Source organism: Podarcis cretensis (genome assembly GCF_951804945.1).
Source record: "Podarcis cretensis genome assembly, chromosome: Z".
Lineage (NCBI taxonomy): Eukaryota > Metazoa > Chordata > Lepidosauria > Squamata > Lacertidae > Podarcis > Podarcis cretensis.
In genome coordinates, this window is record NC_137184.1 from 22,734,987 (window position 1) to 22,753,031 (window position 18,045).

At 43.8% G+C, this 18,045-nt stretch overlaps 1 protein-coding gene across 1 annotated transcript; it reads left to right on the top strand.

The window, feature by feature from the left end:
- The first annotated feature begins 2,871 nt into the window (after positions 1–2,871).
- On the top strand, positions 2,872–17,191 carry LOC307208125 (ras-like protein family member 11A-like). The gene is made up of 4 exons (XM_079962494.1): positions 2,872–3,305; positions 8,537–8,593; positions 13,125–13,207; positions 16,081–17,191. Exons 1-4 carry the CDS (start codon positions 3,161–3,163, stop codon positions 16,546–16,548), a joined length of 753 nt encoding a protein of 250 aa, XP_079818620.1. The 5' UTR covers positions 2,872–3,160; the 3' UTR covers positions 16,549–17,191.
- The last annotated feature ends 854 nt before the right edge of the window (positions 17,192–18,045 follow it).

The following is an 18,045-nucleotide window of genomic DNA, read 5'->3' on the forward strand; positions in this document are numbered from 1 at the left end:
TGAAGCAGGTCACTTCTGTGGAAATTTTATTAGATGCACGCAAAATGACTACAGTGGCAATAATTCATGATATCGCAATCGTTTTAGCATTGCTGAATAGAAGTGGCACCATACATTAAACCAGCCTACTCTAGCCTGCTGCCCTCTAGTTTATGCTGTTGGACTCTAACTCCCATCAGTCCTAGCCAGCATGCAACAATCGGAGGTGATAGGAGTTGCAATCCAACAGCATTTGAATGGTATTGGGTTGAGGAAAGTTCATCTAAGCTCTAACTGAATTGTGAGACTGTGATATTTCCATTTTATTGCCATTTAACTCCATTGTCTACATCCCCCCTAACCCTACATTCATGTGGGCATAATACATCAGAAAACTGCAGATCATAGCGCAACACGAGTTTTAGTCGACAGCCATCATAAAATGTGCTAGTTCTTAATGTGCCACAAGGCTCTTTGTTGTGTTTTTGAGTTTTCTGCAAGCACAGAGGCTACCAGTCTCACAAGTTTAATAACCTTTGGTTAAATAACCTTTGAACCTTCAATTTTCCAAAAAGACTTTTAAGGGAATATTTTTATCCCAATGTGTTGCTACTAGAAATTGTTTAACATGTGATTTTATTGTAAAATCACTTCAGGGTGTTTAATGAGAAGCAATTCATAATTGAATTGAAATCTAGTGCTAATACTAATGACTAAAAAACTCCCTTCCATCAGGGTATTTCCTATGTTCTTTCAAACATTCCAAACTTGTTACTTGTTTACAATCCTACCACTTAATCAGGGAATGTTCTTTTTTTGGTTTTCACTCTGTGGCTGAAGCCTTAGACAATTCAATTCGATTTGATTTACTTTGTATTTAATAATATTTATGTATCACTTGCCATTAGCAACGTAATCTCAAAGCAGTTTACAGATATGAGAATTAAAATACATAAAAACAAGTCCAGTTTATAAACAAACAAACAAAACCCCTGAATATCACAGATATCAAAAATTATATGGGGCAATGGGATCAGTACTGATACTTTATCCCTCCTGGGCCAGCAGCTGTGTTACTGAAGCTGCACTCTGCACTTGGGGTGTGTATGTGTGAAGGCGCATGAACCAAGCACTCACTAGCTCTTCTCAAAAGAGGCTACTTGCAGACCTTTTTGCTACGGGTGCAACTCCCGCTATACTTTCCTACTGCCCAGGGATAGTCGATGTAGTGCATTCCCCCCAAATATTGTTTGATTCCAACTCCTATGAGTCCTAGCCAGCATGCCCAATGGTCAGGGATGATAGGAGATGCAGCCAAACAACATCTAGAGGGCACGTCATTGCCTACCCCTGCTCTAGCCTCTGGGTTGGTAACTGGGGAAGCAAAATTGTAGCCAACTGAGTCTTAACTGAGAGTAGATCTAAGAAAATTAAGTCAGTTGTGTTCATTAATTTCAGTGGCTTGACTCTGGGTATGACTAACACTCGATACAGCTAAGCACAGGAGAGAATCTCAGTTCACATTTAAACTGAACCTGTCTAATTCACACTTGCTGAAACAAAATACAAACCCATGTGCAGCTGTCCTTCAATAATGCACACTGTATTTTGAAATGCAATGCTCCAGCCCAGTAATGTGTAGAACAACACACGTATTAGGTCAGAGAATATATAGAAATACATGCATCGTTCAAAATAACATATAAAAAATGTAGCATGTTAGACAAAATAGCTTTGCAAAAAATGTGTATATTTTTTATTGATTTATTGATTTATTTGCAGTGCCAGCCTGGTTTACAAAACAGAGAAAATAATAAAATCATTGCTGAAAAATTGTTTACAACCATAACTTAAAACATACAGAAAGCTAATACCACAATAGAACAGACTAAAATAAATTATACAAACCTTCTAACCATCTGTACAGGCTTGTCTAAATAAGAATGACTTCAGCAGGCATGGAAAAGAATATAACAGTGACTGCCTACTATCCATAGGCAGGGAGTCACAAAGTGCCATTGCTGCCACAGTAAAAAATTGAGTTTTTAAAATGCTGTGCAGGTATTATGTGGCACCTGTAGTAGTGCCAGTTCTGCAGATTGAAGCAGTCAAGTGGGCACATATGGGGTAAGGTGATCTCATAGTAAATTGGTCCCAAGTTGTTACACTTTTTCTCTACTAATAGTAACACCTTGAACTTGGCCTGGTGACAGATTGGCAAGCATCGCAGGTCTCTGAACACAGCTGTTACATACTGACAAGGTCTCACTCCTATCAGAAATCGTGCTGCGACAAAACTGCATATGAAATTGTATATCTTTTTGGAGAAAATTGTACTAAAAAGCTGGTGAATTTTCATGAGGGGGTTTTGTATTTATTTTTTAAATTGCAAAATGATGTGTAAATGTGCAAAACTGAACTCAAGATTGGGAAAAATAAGAAATTTAAAATGACAAATTCACCCATCCCTCGCTACCTACAGTCCCTTAAGGGGACCAGACCTACCTCAGAGTCCACTCATGGCCAATATCTATTTCTGATTACTAATCGTGCTGATATACCCATTAAAATTTGTAGCCTCAGTGGGTGCCTCCATCCAACTTGGAAGCATTGTTCCAGAGCTCCCTCCCTCAGTGTTTGTGGTTTTGCTTCTTTAACAAAAGTTTCTGCAGCACAAAACGAAGCCCCTCAGAACCCAGTGGCAAGACATCAAAGCGAATTTTATTTTCTTCTCCCTATCTCCACCCCACCCAAAATGTTATTCCTGATATAATCTCCTCCTGCTTAGTTCCAAGTTTAAACCAGTAAAATGGTCAGCGAAGAAAAAGAATGAGTGAAAATGGCAGAAAATGAGTGCAGTTTACTGTGAGGCCCGGACTTTATGTCCCAAGTAATGGAATGTCATGTTTTGACTTCTGATTGGCTGAGGAATGCAGGAGTCAGTTTTCACTGGGGATGATCAAAACGTTCCCCTCTGCCTGTCGGAGCACAATCTTTTGCGGGGAGAGGGGACTGGCGGCTGCTCTATTTTTCTTCCTCCAAAATGCTGCTTCAATGAAACTGCCGGGAGATTCCATTGTCAGGGTGGCACAAGAGAAGAGAGAGGCAAGGGGAAATTGTGCTTTTTGCTCCGTTCTCTTCCTACCCCATCAGCAGAGCTCATCAGGTCTCCTCCACTGGCATGCCCTTCCTACCTAGGAATACTATGTCACATTACTCCACAAATTTCCTATTACTTCCCATCCCTGAACATCCTGTCCAGGACTGCGCAGCCAACAAAGTCATCAAGCTCGTTGTGTTGGGTGGCAGCGGCGTTGGCAAAACGGGTAAGTCTTCAGAAGTTGCTGCGGAGGCAGCCTGGTCTTTTCTTTCTCCCCCCCTTCTCCCCCTCCCTCCCTCCCTCTCCTCTCTCCGCATCTGCCATCTGATTTTATGTTAATATTTGATGGAAATAATGATCCGAGCCCATGTTTATCTTGCAAAATGTAAAGGTTAACCAGATCAGATTCCCACCCCCACCCCCATGCCGCTATGAAATATAATGCCTGGAGATTTTCAAGCAGATGAATTGAGGCGGGGGGGGGGGAGGTCAAGGTTCGTTGGCACTGGCCTACACTAGCAAATTTTGTATTATGTTGCACGGGGTTTCACCGGAAGCTTATCAAGGTTTCATCAATGAGAGGATCCACCATGGTAGAGAAACTTTCTTGAAAGAGGGCTGGGCTACTGCTGCCAGGCTTTCCCTGCAGCATGGAGTTTGGGGTGTTCTAGATTACTCTGTCAGTTCACATGGTGAGCCTAGGATCGGCTGCGAGGGTCCTTGGGCAAGACCTCTTCCGGGGGTCCCTCTCCTTCATGACACCATTCCTTCACTGTAGCAGTGTTAGAGGGCCCCCTTCCTGCAGAGTGCAGGTGCCCAACTGTGCTGACTTGTGATACCAGCCCCAAGTGAGATGCAGCTGATCTGGCTCCTCCAGTGTTTTGCATGAAATGAATGTATGGAAGAGGGAGAGGAAGCTGTCTTATACCGGGTCAGACTAGTTGCCCATCTAGCCCAGTACTGTCAGCAGCTCTCAAGGGTGTCACCTGGTGGAAGGTTTTCTCCATCACCTGCTTTAAAGGGGAGATGCCAGGACTTGAACCTGGGACCCTTTAGCATGTGCTCTACTGTTGCACTGCATTCCTAGTTGAATATATGGCCCCCTTGCTCAGAGTGAGAATTAGCGATCTTTTGCTCCACAAGTAAAGGCACTTACCCACCACTGGGGATGGGCAGAAATTAGATTCACTTCACATTTAAAGGTGAACCTACCTAATTTGCGCTTTCTGGAACAAGAGACCTTAAACACAGCCACCCTTCAAAATTCGCTCTTCTCTAAATTTTACAGTGCGGTTCTCCATCCAAGCAGTGGGTACAAAAATGCATATAGTTGGGTAAAGCATGCATAAAAATGCATTTATTAGTAAAAAAAAAATCATACAAAAATATATTAAGGGAAATTTATTGGGGAAATGTGTAATAGACAGATACAAGTGTGTCTATTAGGAGAGATTCACATTAAAAAGCAACAAACAAACAAACAAATGTGACTTAAAACCAGAACATGGTGTGGAACTGTAAGAATGGGAAAAATGAGAAAATCTGAAATGGACTTACCTGACCATCCCTACCTACCACCAATAAGCCACCAACCCTTGAATAGGCCCTGAAATGCTCTGCAATACGCTGGGATTTCTGTACAGAGGAGTGAAAGCAGGAAAAGCCCCCCCCCCCCACTCCACCCCGCTGCTCCCATGAATTTGGAATGCTATCTGATTGGCTATCTGAAAGCAGAACTGGGTGCCAAGTGCCTCAGTTATTAAACTGTGCTTTGGACCCTGCCCCGCAAAACAGGAAAGAGAGTGCAGGATGGACACCCTCCAGAGGGTCATGAGCCAGGCATTGGGGAATGACGTTCTGTTGATGGAAGACAAGGAGCTATTGGGAATCTGCTCTCAAATCCAACAGGAGATGCATGAAACACTTTTCAGAGAGTGGGTTGCCAGGGAAGACAGTAGGAGAGGCATGAAAAGAGCAAAGAAAAATTATTATGGCTGGAGCAATTCTGCAGGGCTCTTATGTCCTTATGGTATAGCAGTCATATTACAATAATATTTCATATCCACGGATTCTCCCATGTGGTGGAGGGATGCTCTTCACGTCTGCCACAGGACCCTTACTCATTGCAGACAATTCAGGGAGACACCCTAGGTTGTTGCTGCACAAGTCATTGGGCCTCATCTTCTGCCTGAAAACCACTGAAGATGGAATTACACTTTACCCTAGCAAAGGTGAGCTCCCAAACCTACATTGACCGTGACATTGCCTACTTGGTGCCGTTCAGAAGTTTTGGGCTGCAACTCCCATTCACCCTATGGAGTATGCCTGTTGTTTGCAAAATTCCGCCTTCACCAGCCTGGTTCCTTCTTGAGGTTTGTTTTCCAATTCTGGCTGATATGGAGTTGGTGTACAAAACAGAAGACAGTGTTAGGGAGCGCTGTGTTTGGGTGGCAGCATTGAGTAGTTCCACCTTTAGCTAGCTCATTGCATCAAAAAAGGTTGCATAAAAACGGTGGGTGTCTGCTGTTGCTTTTCCGTCCTGCGGTAAGCAATAGATGTGAAGTGTGTGTGCATGTCACATGGTTCATTTCCTCATAATAATAAGTTGGGTTGAAAGGCGCTATGGGAATTCCACTTAACATAAGGGAGACAGTGGTGGAAAACTTAGTGTCCCAGACTCCCAAATGCAGGAACGTGAGAAAGCCATGAAAAAGACGATAAATGTGAATGTGAAAACAAATAGATGGGAGTTTTATAGCAGACATATAGCCTTAAAAGCAGCTAGCAGAATGATGTCCTTGGCTGCCAGCCTGTTTACATGTCTATGAAAGTAACTCCCGTTGAACTTATGAGTGGGTTTGCATTACAATGCATATGGGTTAGTTTTGTAAGAATGTGCTCTGTTTTGAATACAGTTAAGCTTAAATCTGAAAGTTCACACTGTGATTGCTGCTTCCTTTGTAGATTAATATGTGACTTTTCGTCTGGGTTAATATATCCATTTCCATGCTACACTCTGTAAATACACTTAGGGACTTAGGCTGTCTCTCTAGAAGAACTTCACGGGGGAGAGGGGGGAATCAGAAAGAGGGACTAATACTTCATGAACAATTCCCCTCAGTCGTGAATGGCTTAATCTGCTGCATGCCTGTAATGCAGTCACCAGGCCAAGCCAAATTGTTAGCCACAAATAATTTATTACATGTGCTATATGGAAATTGTACTAATGGGGGCAGGAGATGATGGCCTAAGAGTCATTTTTCTGTGACAATATATGGAACCCTGAAGAGTTTGGGGTATTACTTTTCAAGTTTCTAGCTCTCATGATATTGGCGGCATCTTAGAAAATGTGTTTGCAGCAAAGTGATAAGAAAACCATAGACAAATACTGCGATTTTTAAAGAGTCATGTCAAATATTTTTGAAGGCCACTTCACACATTAAGCATTTTTAGGGGTTACCCTTGAAAGCATAATTGTTATCCTGAGTGAGACCATCAAGCTCAATATCACCTACACTGGCTGGCAGTGATTCTCCAAGGTTTCAGAAAGTCTCTGGGGCCTCTCACAGCAGTTCCTGAATATAGGCAGTGACCATTTTGTGTACGTTCGATTGATGCATGGCTGCCAACACGTGGGTTGCTTTGGGCTTCAGGGGCAGGGCAGGGCAGGCTTATATGCAACCGCTGATGCGCTTAATGACCTGGAAGTCACCCTCTACACAAACAGAGAGTTGCATGCATGCTCTTTCTGGGACCTTTTGCATGCAAAACATGTGCTCTACCGTTAAACTATGGCCTTCCCAACAAAGGAAGCTTTTCTTATACTAGGTCAGAATATTGGCTTATCTAGCTCAGTACTGTCTAAATTGCCTCTAAGGTTTCAGGCAAGCGTCTTTCCTACCTGGAGATGCTAGAATTTGAACCTTTTGCATGGGAAGCAGAACTACATCTCTTCCCTGAACATGACCAAGACGTTCGCAAATGCAAATGTTACTCAAAAACACATATAGGTGTGTCTGAGTAGTATTCCCATTTGATTGCAAACCTGTTGGGAAACCAAGGTTTGCTGCTGTGTAATTCATGAAATGGCCCTGGGAGACCCAATGCAGTTTTGTTTTGGGGCAGACACTTTGAGAATGAGACTATTAAATTATTTATTAGTAGTATTATTTATTAAATTTGTATACCACCCTATACTGGTAGATCTCAGAGCAGTTCACAACATAAAATCACAATATAAAAAACACAATATTAAGTAACAAAAAAACAACAACAACCAATAATCCCACCACCACCACAGCATCGGATGTCAATCAGCCAAAGCCCTGGATGAAGAGGAATGCTTTTTTGCCTGGCACCTAAAAGTGTGTATTGAAACCACAGCTGAACCTCCCTGGGGAGAGCCTTCTACAAATGAGGAGCCGCTACTGAAAAGGTCCATTCCCATGTTGCCATTCTCCAGACCTCTTGTGAAGGTGGCACATGAAGAAGAGACTCAGAGGGCCTTCTTGGTGGTGGCACGCACCCTGTGTAACACCCTTCCACCAGATGTCAAGGAAATAAACAACTTTCTGATTTTTAGACGACATCTGAAGGCAGCCCTGTTTAGGGAAGCTGTTAATGTTTGAAGTTTTGTTCTGTTTAATATTCCTGTGTGAGCCACCCAGAGTGGCTGGGGAAAACCAGCCAGATGGGCGGGGTTATAAATATATTATTATTATTATTATTATTATTATTATTATTATTATTGCCTTTTTCTTTAAAAAACGTTTAGGGGTACTCTCAATTTGACTCAAGAAAACCACCATTTATAGTTCACATTGGAAAAAATAAATACAATAAATGGACAAAAGTACAAAGATTCACAAAATGTTTAGGGGTATGCGTACCCTTGTGTAGCCCCAGGGGAAGAAAGCACTGATGATGATGATGATGATGATGATGATGATGATGTTTGCAGGCAGTCCTTGAGGTACTGAGCCATTTAAGGCTTTATAGGTCAAAACCAGTACTTTGAATTGGGCCCAGAAATTAATTGGTAGCCGGTGGAATTGGATTAGGATCAATGTAATATTTTCAAACCATCTTGCCCAGGTGAGCAATCTGGCTGCTGAATTTTGCTCTAGCTTCAGAGGCAGCCCTACGTATAACATACTACAGTAATCTTAATAAATAAATAAATAAATAAATAAATAAATAAATAAATACAAATGTGATGCCTGTTGTGGTCACAAAACTTTGGTGCATACTGAGGAGTGGTTCTTGACTGCATTGCACATGTCTGGAGCAATGGTCTTTTGTTGCTAAACATGTTCCCATCTAGCACTATTGTCAATGAAATGTGTGTAGCACATGGAATGAAAGCAGGTGTTTAATTACCACTCTGAGCCTGCGGCTGCAGTTTCTGACATTTTCTAACTCTGACTAAAAAGCGGCATTTTTCCCCTTGTTTTGCAGCCCTAATTGTACGCTTCCTCACCAAGAGATTTATTGGAGACTATGAGGCCAATACCGGTACGTCTAACCTTCTAACGCTACATCATTAAAACTAATGTATTTGTGTCTAACTGTCCTGGGGACAGAACGAAGGGTCATGTGGTCAAAATATACAGGTCGAGTCAGGTGAATGGATTGCTATTCCTCTTATGGTTGGAAAATAAAGATTTTAATTTGCCATGTGGCTTAGTTGTTGTTGTTGTTTGCATAGGTCACCCAGCCAAAGGATTTGGGGCTGCTCTGATTTTTAATACCTGGCTCCTTCGGTCCCTCACTCGATGGGTTGAATAGGCTAATTGCTGGGTTCATGTTCTTATGTTTCTAAACCAGCCTCCCCCAACCTGGTACCCTTGAGATCCTGCAAACTACAGCTTCCATCAATCTCAGCCAGCATGGCAAATAGTCAACGATGATGGGATTTTTGCACCAGGTTGGGGAAGACTGTTCCAGAGCCAGCCTTCTTTTCTTTTAGTGCTGTGGATCACTGACAAAAGAAAATGCTAAAACGCTGTCTAAAATGTGCATATTTTCAGTGAACTGCCCCTGGCTATGAAAACAATAAATCAAAGCCCAATTATTTACAGCCCCGCTCCTTTTCTTAAGCTAATACTCTATTCACTTTAACAGAATAGGATCAGAGGAATGAGTCTGGCTGACACACTTCCTATAAAGAAAAAGGATCAAAAGATCGTTGCTTCCATTGACGGACAGAGGGCCAAGCATTATCCAGCTCTCCATTTCCAACAAGCAGTGGAAATGAACACTGTGTTTAAAAAAGCACCAACCTGAAATATAGACTTTATTTCTGTTTTTAGCGCTGTTCAAAAAGGGCAAGACTGAAATAGATGTAAGTGGGTTTGTCAGTTGACCAGCAAAATGGCAGCTTAGCCTGTCCTTGTACATTTAATAACAACAAGGTGACTCTGCCAACTGTCCCCCCAGCTTTTTTAAAAAAGCATTTGATATGTTATGAGATGGGGGGCAACACTAGATCCCCTTAAATGTGTTATGATTTAGTAAAAGTGAGAATTAATCAAGGTTTGATCAAACTTTGCCGATCACAGAAACCCCCTGGGTTTAGTTATGCCCATGAGCCAAGGCAGCTCAGCAGAGCTAGCTGGATGGGCTATTGGCAGGGGACAAAGGCCAGTGATGACCCAGCAAGGAAACAAAGACTAAATAGGAGCCAGTAAAAACTGCACAGAATCCAGTAAAAGTAATTGGCTGCTGAAGGAAGGAGGGCCCATGACAAAATCAAAAGTTTTAAGTAACTTTTCTGGACATGGCAAATTCCACAGCTGAAGTCTGTTGCAGCAAAAGGAGACTTGTGGTATCCAAGAGATTGACAGGCATCTCCCAACTGAGGATTAACTCTTTATGGATCTGATGAGGTGGTCCCTAGTCCATGAAAGCTGCTTACCTTTAAGGTGCCACAAGACACTTTGGCTGCCGTCCTATGACACCTTTCCTGGACACCACATATTCCCCCCACCCAAAATGCAGTGGGTGGGTTCTAAATCAGCCTATGTAGGTTTGCAGCCTTTTGTTGTTTAGGTCCCACAAGACTCTTGGAGTGATCAAATGTCAATTCTCCCTCCTGACTGATAAATGAAAAACTGGAAACTTCGCCCCTCTAGCTCTGTCCCTTTCATCTGATTAAAATGCACTGCTGGGCTTTTCATTCCTCTCCTTTGCTCTTAAGGCTGTCAACGGGCTGATCTTTTGCTCATGTACTTGATTTGTTGGTGCTTCTTTCTGTTTCTGTGTAACCATGCACAGGATTTGTGCTTCAAATCTCTATGTTTCCAAGATTTGGCTGCTAGAGAAGCATTGCTGGGAGCTGCATGCTTTTTCCATTAAGCAACCATCCCTTCAGCAATCCTTCAAGCAGAAGCAAATATGTTATAGATCGGAAACAGGTGGTCATATATAACTGAGGCCATGGAGAAATACTTCTTCTCCCATTGCTGGAGGGTAGGGCCAAATATGATTAGTGTCTGGAAGTACCCAGACATCTCCTTTTGATGTGTTATGGAAGTGGAATAATATGCTGTCTGGACTTTGTTTCATAGGCTACTTATAAAATGGTGTCAGCTCCAAGCCAGGTACATTTCTCCTGCCTGTGTATTCACTCTTCCAGTCTGGCCTGGTGCCAGCACTCAGCATGGTGGGGCAAGTGCCGCAGCCACGGGGCTTCCAGAAGAGCTGCCACATTAGAGCAAATGGGACACTGCATCACCACCTCCAGGACTTAATTTCTCCAAACCCATCTGCCTGCTTTCTTACTTAAAACCATTTCAGGGGAAGGCTCTGGTCTGGTGATGCAGTAAAACAGTGCCTGGAGTGTACCATTTCAATCTGCAAGTACAAATCTGTGTGACTGAATGCTTCCTCCCATTGAGAAGATGAGTGATAATGACGGCTATGTACCACCACCAATATCAGAGTCAACACTATGATCACTACCAGAAAATAATTTATTCATTCTATTATTATTATTATTATTATTATTATTATTATTATTATTAAATTAATTTATCCCCCAGCCCTTCAACCAAGTTGCTCAAGATCCTGCACATGGTTCTTCCCATTTACAACAGGTATAGGGGATATCTGTGGTTCTCCAGATGTTGATGGACTCCTATCAGCCTTAGCTAGCTTGCTGAAGACCAGGGATGGTGGAAGCTGCAGTGCAGCAACATCTGGAGGGCCCCAGGTTCTCCATACCTCTCTTACAACTAGCTGCATGAGGTAAGGTTAGAGATCCTTGCAATGCTGTTTATGGGTGAGGAAGGATTTGAACCCAGTTCTCTGGAAACATAATCCAAACACTGTTAACCACTACACCACCAGGACCAATCAGTTAGAAGCAGAGCCACCACGCACCTGGCCTGGCAGTGGGGTCACTGCCAGTTACGAAGAGAGGTGTGGGGCAGCAGGGACATTGCCACTGTTTGGCTGCATCAGTGGAACCAGTTTGGTGCTCCCACTTGATGCGCCCATGCTGTGCTAACCTACACACCTTGTTGCTCCTTCCTCTCTTGGGAGGAGGTAACAGCTGTGCTGCTGTGAGGCTGGGTGCATGCCAGGACCCCTTCTCACCAACCTGACCATTCCTGCACTATACTATACTGGGTCTTTTACCTAGATTAGTAGAAGTACTGTACACACATTCTTAGATTTATTTGCACAAACAATGTTCTTTTAATATCAAATCCAGATGTTGGAAACTTGGCCATGGGGAATTTATCTCACTGTAAAATGCCTTGATAAGCTCAAAACAAACGTCTTCCACAGAAGAGAAACACCTCCTTCCATGAACCAAATCCTACAGCCTTATCCAACCTGGTGCCCCTCCAGACATTTTGGATTGCAACTCTCTGCACAACTGTACCAAACCTCTGGAGGGGACCAGGTTGGCAAAGGTCCATAGAAGTTATTCTCACTGGGCTGAGCTTCCCCAGTGCTTTGGTAAGTGCTAAATGACTACCTGGTGGAAACATGAGCTGCAACCTTTTACCAAGTGTGCCAGAAAAAATATCAGATCAGAGTGGAAGCATACTTGGAGATGGAGATAGACATTTTGTGACTGAAGTTTTCATCTCAAGTGAATCCGAAAATGTACTTCCTAAAGCATAACTGTTCCAGATTTTTAACTGGTGGTACTTCTGTGCCTTTAACAGCAGCCTGTCTCCACAGTAGGAAATGTTACACCTGCTCAGGCTGCTGCTGAAAGCAATGGCATTGGGGCACTACAAATATGTATTGGGGTGGGAAACCTGCAGCCCTCCAGCTGTTGGCTGGGCCCAACTCCTATCAGTCTCAGTCACAATGGCCAGTGGTCAGGGATAATGGGAGTTGTAGTCCAACCACACCTGGAGGGCTCCAGGTTAGCTACCCCCTGTGTGGGGGTAGGTGGGTGGGTGGGGGTGTTCCAGGATGCATACTTACAACCATGTCAGCTTGTTGTAGTGATGGTGAAGACAAGGCTGCCTTGCAGCCTATCCTTTAGCAAATCTGCATTTTGCATTCATCACCACACTCAGAATAGGGGGGAAAAATAAATATGGGGAAGTAATTTTTTCCCCTGACACTTCCCAGTATATGCCAAAAGCTGTATTCTGCGTGCGGTGACAGGTTTCACACTGCCACCTTGCAACCCAATGATCAAGCATAGGTTTTTATGTCCCCTGATGCAGTGGTTGACTGTCTCAACCCCTTCCCTTACCAGACCTGTCTTTGCAATCCTTCTTCCCTATTTATATCCATGCATGTGCTCTGAACAACTTGGGGCTCACTCTCCCATCTTTTAGTGCAAAAAGAATTTAGCCCAGCTTATGAACTCCCCCTGTGTATAAATTCCCCCTGTGTACCATGTCCAAAAATACAGGCACCAGCTCTCTCTGCCAATAAGCATTTGCATAGCATAAGGAGACACTCTTGGAGCATGGCTGCCCCAGGTTTTTGCTTAGTTACCAGTTGGGTTGTGCAGGCTCTGATGGGAAATATTTCATGTATCCATCCGGTTGTCATCTCTCTTTTTTGCCAGGTGCACTGTATTCCAGGAAATTCACCATCGATGGAGAGCAGCTCACTTTGCAAGTTCAGGATACACCCTTCGTTTCACTGGAGGTAAAATGGCTTTTTAATGTTGAGATGTTTAAAAAGAAGTTTTAATGTAGAAGTAGCCAATGTAATGCTCTTCAGATGTTGTTGAACTCCTCCTCCCATCCACCTTAGCCATCACAGCTAATGGTCAGAGTGCTGGAGTTCAGCAACATTGGTTGGCTTGGTGCCCCTGTTTTAAACTTCCATTATTCTGCCATGACTACCAGTCAGGGTACAGCAGCTATGCCAAGGGTGGGAGCTCAAGTAGACGGCCACCACCCTTCCCTTATGTTTCATTTGGGAAGAAGTGACATTGGAGGGTGCAAGACAAATACCTCAGAGGGAAGGTGAAGAGAGCATCCAGCTTTCCTCTGTCTCGCAATGAGCCCAACGTAGCATGCTTTTCTCTTTTGAGTCTCTCTGATACACACACGTGATGTGAAGCCAAATGGCCTAGGCATGGGGGGGATGAAGTTCCCTTTAAATCACAACACACACAATAACCCCCACAGGCAATTTTAAGGAGTTATGAAGGGCAAAAGGACAAAGAGTGCCTTAAGGAAAGTACAATGGTGCCTTAAGGAAATAAACAAAATAAACTAGAAAGCTAACTAGGTCTAGGAGTTATCGTGTGTAATTAGACAAACTAGAGTAATCCACATTGCCTAGAGCAGGTGTGGGAAACTGTTGGCCCTCCATATGTTGCTTAATTACAGCTCCCATAATCCCCAACCACTGACTATGCTTGTTGAGGCTGAATAGAATTGTAGTTCACTAGTTCAGCAACATTTGGGAGACCAAAGTTTCTGCACTCCTGGCCTAGAGCAAGGATGGGAAAACTATTGTCCTCCACATGTTGTTGGACTGCAACTTCCATCAGCCCTAGCGTGACCGATGCTCAGGAATGATGGGAATTGTAGTCCAACAACATCTGGAGAGGCACAGGGTCCCCCATCCCTGATATAGAGAGGCAACAGAATTGTGGCTGGTAACTGAGGAACAGGAGACAACCTTCTGTCACCAGCTGGCTGTAGAAAGATCAGACTTGGGTTGGATACAGTACTTCTGAAGGTGGAAAGAAAGAAGCATTGCTACTGCTCTTGTAGACACTCAACACACAATGATTTTTGTTCACATTTCAAAAGCCTTCACAACCTATTTGATCAGAGGTGTGTCTGTGTGGGGTGAGTGTATGCACCAACCTCCCCAGCCTAGTACCCTTCAGACATGGTTGAACAAAACTCCCATCATCTTAGTCATCAGCCATGGTGGTTGAGACTGATGGGAGTTGGAGTCAGAAGCATCTGGAGGGTGCCATATTGGGTAAGGCTAGAAAGTCTTAATTTGATCTAGGACAATTTGATCCAGGGTTTATCACAGATGGCTCAGAAGCAGGGCCAGTTTTCAGTACAAAATCACTGGGATTAGTATGATGGGAAAGTGCCTCTGAGGATCCACAGAGTGCATTTTTCTTGGTAATGAAAATTGAGAGCCAAGGATTACGGACTTCTGGGCAAATTTAAGCCTCAGGACTTTTCATCTTTATCAGCTAGAAACAGCGCCTCCCGATCATACTACTTTCAACTCTCTTAAAAATGAGCTTTTAAAGGGGCCAAAGCTTTTAAAGTAGGATATTGGTTATGTAATATTACATGCAACCAGATAACTGTGCCATTTTGAGTGCAGACATGACAGGGGAGAGGGATTCTTAAGAGCAGTTCCATCACACAATTTAAAAATATATATATTTGGAAAAGTTGGAGTTTGTCTCCATCCCAAATGCTAAGTAATTTTGTTCTTCTTTGTACTCAGATTAATAGAGCTTTTATTGGCATGGATGAGGGTGTCATAAGCAGAGCAGTGGTAGTTGTGCTTTCATAATTTCGAGAAGTTCCAGAGAATACTTCAGACAGGGCATAGGTTTTGCCTAATTCATTATTCTTTGAAAGAGAAAGCCAAAAGGAAAGAGATAATGTAGGTTGATGGCTGATGAAATGCTGTCTGAAAAGTGCATGGTCAGTAACTATTTGTGTCTCTGGTTGAAATGATTAAGAAGACATTTCCTTTAAAGCAAAAAATAGAAAACCCCCGCTGTCCTTTATCTTTCATTAGGCCACATTCCATTTCGATTATTGCACCAATTTCATTCTGGGCTGCTATCAGATATAACAAAAGGGAAATTTCCAGTTGCCTGTGGACATCATTTTGCAATTTTCTGCTAATCTTTTGAAAATATATATGTATATATATTCACAGGTGTATGTTTGTTTGAAAAATGATCTCCTAATGAGGATCATTTGCCAGTCAAATATAACAGATTGCCACAGCTCACATCCTTCTCTGTAGGGTGGACAGGGGACAATATACTGGGGGGTAGGGGGGAGTTAGTACAGTGGTACCTCAGGTTAAGTACTTAATTCATTCCGGAGGTCTGTACTTAACCTGAAACTGTTCTTAGCCTGAAGCACCACTTTAGCTAATGGGGCCTTCTGCTGCTGCCGCAATGCTGGAGCACAATTTCTGTTCTCATCCTGAAGCAAAGTTCTTAACCCGAGGTAATATTTCTGGGTTAGTGGAGTCTGTAACCTGAAGCGTATGTAACCTGAAGTGCCACTGTACAGTATATGAAAGAAGGCATTGAGTCCAGCAGGTCAGAAATCCCCAAAGGGGAAGACTCCTCCTCCAAATCATTATGGGTGATGATACTGGGCCCTAAGAATAATTTACTACTGGGACAAAGAAACTACACTGGTTGCCAGTTCATTACCAGACTACTTCTCTTGTCGCAGATGGACGGTTATCGGGGAGGCTGGTTTAATTTGAGCTTCTGATTCTCCCTGGCACCATTGTTCCTTCCCAACTAGAATCTTCTTTTTTCTTCTTGGTTTTGTTGACAGGACGAGAGTGACACTATCTGCTGCCAGGAACAAATAAACCGGTCCATCTACTGGGCAGATGGTTTTGTGCTTGTCTATTCCATCACGGACCATAACAGCTACCGCACCATCCGCCCCTTGCACCAGCATATCCGGAAGATCCACCCCAATGCCAACATCCCTCTGCTGATCATGGCCAATAAAGGAGACCTGCTGCGAGCCAGGCAGGTGTCTGTGAAAGAAGGCCTCCAGCTGGCAAACGAGCTGGGCTGCACTAACTACGAGTTGTCTGCGCGGGAGAACTTTGAGGAGGTTCACGATGCCTTTAAGCAGCTTTGCCAAGAGATGAGCAGGATGATTGGGAGCTGCAATGGCGAGAAACGCAGAGGGCTCCATCTTGTTCGGCCCAAGTCCCCCAACATGCAGGATCTGAAAAGGCGGCTGAAGCAGGCCTTGTCTTCCAAGGGGAGAACGGCCACAACACTCTGATTTATCTCAGAGTAGCAAGCCTGGCCTGGGCCTTAAGAGGAGGGATAAGACAATGGGATATTTATATCTATTTATGGCATTCTTTTGCCAGCATTTTTTGTATGAAAGAATCCCTTCATGACAAGGTGATATTGGATGGCAAGCTTTCAGAGCTGCGCCTTTTGTGTCGAAATTGTCACCAAGACTAATGGCATCTTAAAGACAGGTTCTTCATCCATGCAGTGAGCTTAGCTTCCTAACTGACATGACATGTAGCCGTACCAGCCAATCAACCTTGCTCTTCCCCCATGTTTCAGGCAGGCAGTCTATCTTTACTCCCTCATTTTTCAGTGCCACATGCATGTTTATTCAATCAAATAACACCTGCCCACATATTAAACAGAGTTGCAAAACTGATGCAGAGATGGGAGGGGTAATTGTTGACTGCAGCGGCACAAGCCAACACACACCCTTCACCATACTGAAAACCTGCACAACTAGGTTTTTAAGAGCTTACCTTAGAAGAGAAAAGTACCAAAACTTCATCTCACCCCTACTGCACTGGCACATTTGAGAAAAATAGTTCTCGTTTTATCTAGGACGGTACTAAAGATTGGACAGAATGCCTCGCTTAGCAGTGTGATCAGGGGTCAGCAAACTTTTTCAGCAGAGGACCGGTCCACTGTCCCTCAGACCTTGTGGGGGGGGGCGGACTACATTTTTTTGGGGGGACGAACGGATTCCTAGGCCCCACAAATAACCCAGAGATGCATTTTAAATAAAAGGACACATTCTACTCATGTAAAAACATGCTGAATCCAGGACTGTCCGCGGGCCGGATTTAGAAGGCGAATGGGCCAGATCCGGCCCCCAGGCCTTAGGTTGCCTACCCGTGAATATGAAGAACCAAAACTTGGCAGTGCCCAATAGGCCTAGTTAATGGTGCTTAAGTGCATAACGCCACTATAAAATAGTTAAGACAATGTGTGCTTAGCTCTGTATAAGATTCTGGGCATTTTGCGTACGCTGGGATGCGGGTGGCACTGGGACGCAGGTGGCGCTGTGGGTAAAACCTCAGCGCCTAGGACTTGCCGATCGCATGGTCTGCAGTTTGAATCCCCGTGACGGGGTGCGCTCCTGTTGTTCGGTCCCAGCGCCTGCCAACCTAGCAGTTCAAAAGCACCCCCGGGTGCAAGTAGATAAATAGGGACTGCTTACCAGCGGGAAGGTAAACGGCATTCCATGTGCTGCACTGGCTCGCCAGATGCAGCTTGTCACACTGGCCACTTGACCCGGAAGTGTCTGCGGACAGTGCTGGCTCCCGGCCTATAGAGTGAGATGAGCGCACAACCCTAGAGTCTGTCAAGACTGGCCCATACGGGCAGGGGTACCTTTACCTTTTTAATGCCAATTTAAAGGAACATTTGCCTTGTCCCAACTGCAATTGCCATATCACCACCACCCCACCATCTACCTGAAGGTTTATTAAATGGATGGAACTATATGTTTGATTTTCAC